This window comes from Sinocyclocheilus anshuiensis, unplaced genomic scaffold, assembly GCF_001515605.1.
Source record: "Sinocyclocheilus anshuiensis isolate Anshui unplaced genomic scaffold, SAMN03320099.WGS_v1.1 scaffold560, whole genome shotgun sequence".
Taxonomy (NCBI): domain Eukaryota; kingdom Metazoa; phylum Chordata; class Actinopteri; order Cypriniformes; family Cyprinidae; genus Sinocyclocheilus; species Sinocyclocheilus anshuiensis.
The window spans coordinates 9,291-14,648 of record NW_015554116.1 but is presented as its reverse complement, the minus strand read 5'-3'; the positions used below and the strand labels follow the sequence as shown (position 1 = coordinate 14,648).

Sequence of the window (5,358 nt, the reverse complement as noted above, 5' to 3'; positions counted from 1 at the left end):
GTGAGTTATTATTATTAATACTATTACATACGGCCTTATAAATTGTCATGGAATATATTGTATATTAAATAGTGCACAACACATTAAAATAAATTTAAAAAAATTATTATGTACATCATTATATTACATTATCAATATTATTTCAGTATAGTAGTATCTAATTATATATTAACTGTTATATTTTTAGTTTTCAATTTAATTCCAGTTAGTTCAAATTATTTTGTTATGTGATTTTGTTTTATAAATATGTATATTTAACGTTAATGTATTTTTTATTTCAAATGTAATTTTAGTACTCCAGCTTAAACTTATTTTATTTTAGTTAGTTTCCAAGAAAACATTTTCTTTCTTTATTGTTTTTTCATAACTTAGGATATGCTTTTATATATTATTTATTATATGTAAGATGATGATGATGATGATAATAATAATAGTAAAGTCAAGTCGAGTCACCATTATTTATATAGCGCTTTTTACAATGCAAATTGTGTCAAAGCAGCTTTACAGTATTAACGGGGAAATAATGCATCGAAGTAGTGTGTCTTTCTCCTCTGGTCAGACAAATCCAGCAGTTTAAATCTAGGCTGCAGCAGAGTCAGATAATTATAACAACAACAACAATTATTATTATTATTATTATTATTATTATCAGTGTTGGGGAAAGTTACTTCTAAAAGTAATGCATTACAATACTGCGTTACTCCATAAAAAAAGTAACTAATTACGTTACTTAGTTACTTTTTATGGGAAGTAATGCGTTATGTTACTTTTGCGTTACTTTTTAAATCTGGACAGGGCTTGCAAAAAGTAATCTGATTACGTAACTCGCGTTACTTGTAATGCGTTACCCCCAACACTGATTATTATTAGTATTAGTATTAGTATTATTAATGATAATTATTGTAATGATTAATTATTATTATTAACAATAACAACAGCAACAACAACAACAACAATAATAAGACGAATATATTGTATTATTAAATAATATATCATCATCATCATCATCATCATTATTATTATAATTATTAATAATAATAATAATTATTATTATTATTAATAATCAGTTATTGTTAGTATTATTATTATGTCGTGTCTGTGTGAATAGATGCACATTCCGCTCCCTCAGCCCCCCCCCCATTTATTATTAGCGTCTGTGTGAATGGATGAACATTCCGATCTGTTTCAGCCCCCCCTCATTCCTTCACCCGCCGTTTCCGCAGCAACAGGGAAAAATGGCAGCCCTCGCGACCCTCACTCAGGTAATAGCAGCTAAACGCACACATTTTAAGGGAATAAAGAGGAGAAACACCGGAATGTAGAAATGAATCTAAGAATTACACACGAATCGATTCCGTTACTTGCGCTACCGGGTCGTTTTATCGACATTGAAATCCAAAATGTCCCGGGCCTCGTTAATCGGGCTCAGATTGCTAACCGATTAGCTCGCTTTATCGCATGCCTTAAAACACGAGAAAAACAATGCAGGTTTCAATGAAATTTACAATGAACATTCAGTAGCAAGAACATATAAAGATAAGGACCATTTATATGAATGAAAAATAGAGTAAACAGAGTTTAACTAATGTAACTAGCTAGCCGCAGTGTATCAGAACATCATAAGCGCTAAAAACTAACTGTCAGGGCGCTTTACATATAAAGTCATCATTTCCGAATATGTTCATAGTACAATAATAAAAGTTGCTAAATTGTAATGAACAATATTATAGTATAGATATTAGCTCTCATGCTGTATATGATAACGAGTGCTGAACCGCTAGTTTAGTTTAGCGGTGATGGGAATTAGTGAGCATCAGTAATCACTCACTGTACTGCCTTATGAACTCTAATGGATTGAGTTGTATATTAAATACAGGTATATGTATAACACGTTAGAATAAATAAAAAAATAATAATTACGTAAATTATTATTATATTATATTGCTTTTCAGTACTATTTATATGTAATGTATTAATTTATATTGCATTTATCAGTGATATTGTAGTATTATATTTAGTATTATTTATTATATAATAGTTATTAATATTTTGAATTGTCTTTTAGTATTATATTTTCAGTTTTTGTTTTAACTAGTTAATTTTTTAAAACTTTGTGCTTTGTCGTATTATTCGTTTTTGTTGCATAAAATATGTATATTTAGCTTTAATGTATTAAGTTACAGTAACCTATATACTGCCTTATGAATAGTAGTGAATTCAATTGTATGTTAAATACAGTTATGTGAACAACACATATTAAAATATATACAAAAATAATTGCGGCATTATTTAGCATTATCGGTAGGGATGGGTACCGAAACTCGGTATTTAATCGGTACCGGGGCTAAATTATGAAAGACCGGAGTATCGATAAGCTCTGACGTTAACGGTTCTGCTATCGGTACTGGAGAAATTAATAAAACACACATACATTTATTATTGCTATATATACATTATCTTGCAAATTCTATCTCACCAGAGCCGCCAGCTGTTTTTCAAACATTTGTCTATGATGCATTTTTTCTATTCGCAATTCAGAAGCGAGATCGCACCCACGCAGAGGAGCTTCAGGACGCGCAACATGAAAGCCCTGTTTAATTATGATAGAAGAGAGAATAGCAGCAGTGTTTAAAAACTCTTATCTTTGCCGCTGTTTAACAACTAGCCCTCATTGCACCTTTGAAGTGCTGTTGCTTCAGCCCACAATAAATTACTCTGTGGTGTTTGCCTTGGTTTATCGCCCGCCCCAGCCAAACAAGGATTTTCTCAACGAGTTTGCCGAGTTTCTGGGGGATATTGTTACCAGTCATGACAGAATCTTAATCTTGGGAGATTTTAATATCCACATATGCTGTGACTCTAAGCCACTCTCTAAAGTGTTTCGAAGTCTCATTGACTTATTGATTTTGATCAGTGGGTGTCTAGCCCCACTCATATTCAGGGTCATACTTTGGACTTAATTCTATCACGTGGTTTACCTGTATTGGACATTAACATCTTAGACACAGGCATGTCGGATCATTTGCCAATTTTGTTCTCTTTACCTTTGACTGGAACTACACATAAGCAACAACCCCGTTCACGGCTGACTCGTGTCTTTTCCGATTGCTCTAGTGATGATTTTACAGCTTCATATTCTGAACTACGTGCCAATTATGACATGGACTCATGTTTAAGTTATCTAGATGCTGACGAACACTTAAACTTTTTTAATTCCACCTGTTCTAATATTTTAGATGTTGTTGCTCCTTTTAAGTTGAAAAAACATAAGCACAACTCTAAGCCTTGGTTAAATGACACTACTCGTTCACTCAGACAGACCTGTAGAAGGGCTGAACGTAAGTGGAATAAGGATAGATTACAAGTTTCCTATGAAATCTTAAAGGACTCCCTCTCTGCATTTCAGCGAGCTGCTAATGCTGCTAAGCGTAAATATCTCTCAGAGTTAATTTTATGTAACACTACTAGGCCTAAAGCCCTATTTTCAATAATTGATTCTGCTCTCAATCCCACTATTAATCATTTTCCTGAGACATCTGATTCTCATTGTGAGGATTTTGCGAGATATTTTAATGATAAGATCTCACAGATTAAATCTCTATTGCCTTTGTCAGCTTATACACCACTTGATGTTCCTCTCTGCTGTTCTACATGGTCTGTCTTTGAGCCTATCACCTTGGACTTTCTTAATGAGATTGTTGCTTGTTTAAAACCCACTAGCTGCCCTCAGGATGTGATTCCTACACATTTTCTTAAGCAAGTTTTTCAAGCTATTGGCCCTGATTTGTTGTCTGTCATCAACAAATGTCTTTTTACTGGGACCGTACCTGACTGCCTTAAACATGCCTCTGTTTTGCCTCATCTTAAAAAAACAAATTTGAATCCTACGCTCTTGAGTAATTTTCGCCCAATCTCAAATTTACCTTTCCTCTCAAAAATGTTAGAAAAAGTGGTCCTGAGCCAACTTTTGCCTTTTTTGAATGATAACAATATACACAAGAAATTTCAGTCTGGTTGTAAAGCCCGTCACAGCACCGAATCGGCCCTCTTAAGAGTCATGAATGATGTAATGCTCACCACTGATACCGGGCAGTCTGTGGCTTTGGTCTTGTTAGACCTTAGCTCTGCATTTGACCTGGTCGATCACAATATCCTCTTATCACGTCTAGAAGCATGTGTGGGCTTTCGGGGTACGGTGCTCCAATGGTTTCGCTCATATTTAACCAATAGGAGTTACTCTGTCTGCCTCGGGCACCATTCTTCCTCTGATAAACATTTAAGTTCTGGGGTCCCTCAGGGCTCTATTCTTGGCCCGGTACTGTTTAATCTCTACATGCTACCTTTGAGTTCTATTTTATCTAGATATGGTGTATCTTTTCATCTGTATGCTGACGACACACAAATTTATCTGCCTTTAAAGCGTGACGATAAGCATGCCTTTAAGCCTATATTAGACTGCTTAGACGAACTGAAACTCTGGCTTGCTAGTAATTTCTTAAGTCTTAATGAGAGTAAGACTGAAATTATCTTGTTTGGTTCAAATGATCACAGCATTCATGATGTTGATCTCGATACTCTGTTACCTTACAGTAACACCTGTGTTCGGAATCTGGGGGTTTTGCTTGATAACAGTCTTAAATTTGATAAGCAGATATGTGCTGTGGTTAGGTCTTGTTTCTATCATCTTCGTCTTTTAGCAAAGGTTAAGCCCTATTTGTCTGGTAAGAATTTCGAAACTGTCATGCATGCATTTTTAACATCTCGACTAGACTATTGTAACTCTTTGTACATTGGTGCCTCTCAGACATGTGTGACACGCCTACAGTTAGTTCAAAATGCCGCAGCCCGGCTCCTCAAAGGGAAGCGTAAAAGTGATCATATCACACCGGTTCTGATTTCACTTCATTGGCTACCGGTCAAATACAGAATTGATTTCAAAGTTTTGTTATTTGTTTTTAAGTCTTTGCGGAACCAGGCACCACAGTACCTATCTGAACTACTGCATCCTCCTTCTCAGTCTAGATCACTTAGATCTAGGGACTCTGATTTACTATATGTTCCTAGAACCAGACTTAAAAATAGGGGTCGCGCATTTGCGGTCATCGGTCCTAAGTTATGGAATAGACTTCCAGCCTACATCAGATCCACCCAAACCTTGTCAACTTTTAAATCCGCCTTGAAAACGTACCTTTTTTCCGTGGCTTTCAATATCCCTTGACTCGTATTGGCATTAATATCTTTTGATTCTAGCTTTTCTCCTCTGTTTTATATGTATGTATGTATGTGTGTGTGTATGTGTATGTATATATATGTATATGTATATATATATGTATGTATATGTATGTGTATATATATATA

At 34.7% G+C, this 5,358-nt stretch overlaps 1 protein-coding gene across 1 annotated transcript in view; it reads left to right on the top strand.

Moving 5' to 3' along the window:
* Positions 1–1,208: 1,208 nt before the first annotated feature.
* The window catches only part of LOC107669789 (epidermal growth factor receptor substrate 15-like 1), a gene marked incomplete at its 3' end in the record, with an annotated part of 8,409 nt that continues 4,259 nt past the window's right edge, over positions 1,209–5,358 (top strand). Inside the window, exon 1 of the mRNA XM_016462184.1 lies at positions 1,209–1,262. Coding sequence (XP_016317670.1) covers positions 1,236–1,262 — 27 coding nt within the window. The remainder of the gene's footprint in view (positions 1,263–5,358) is intronic.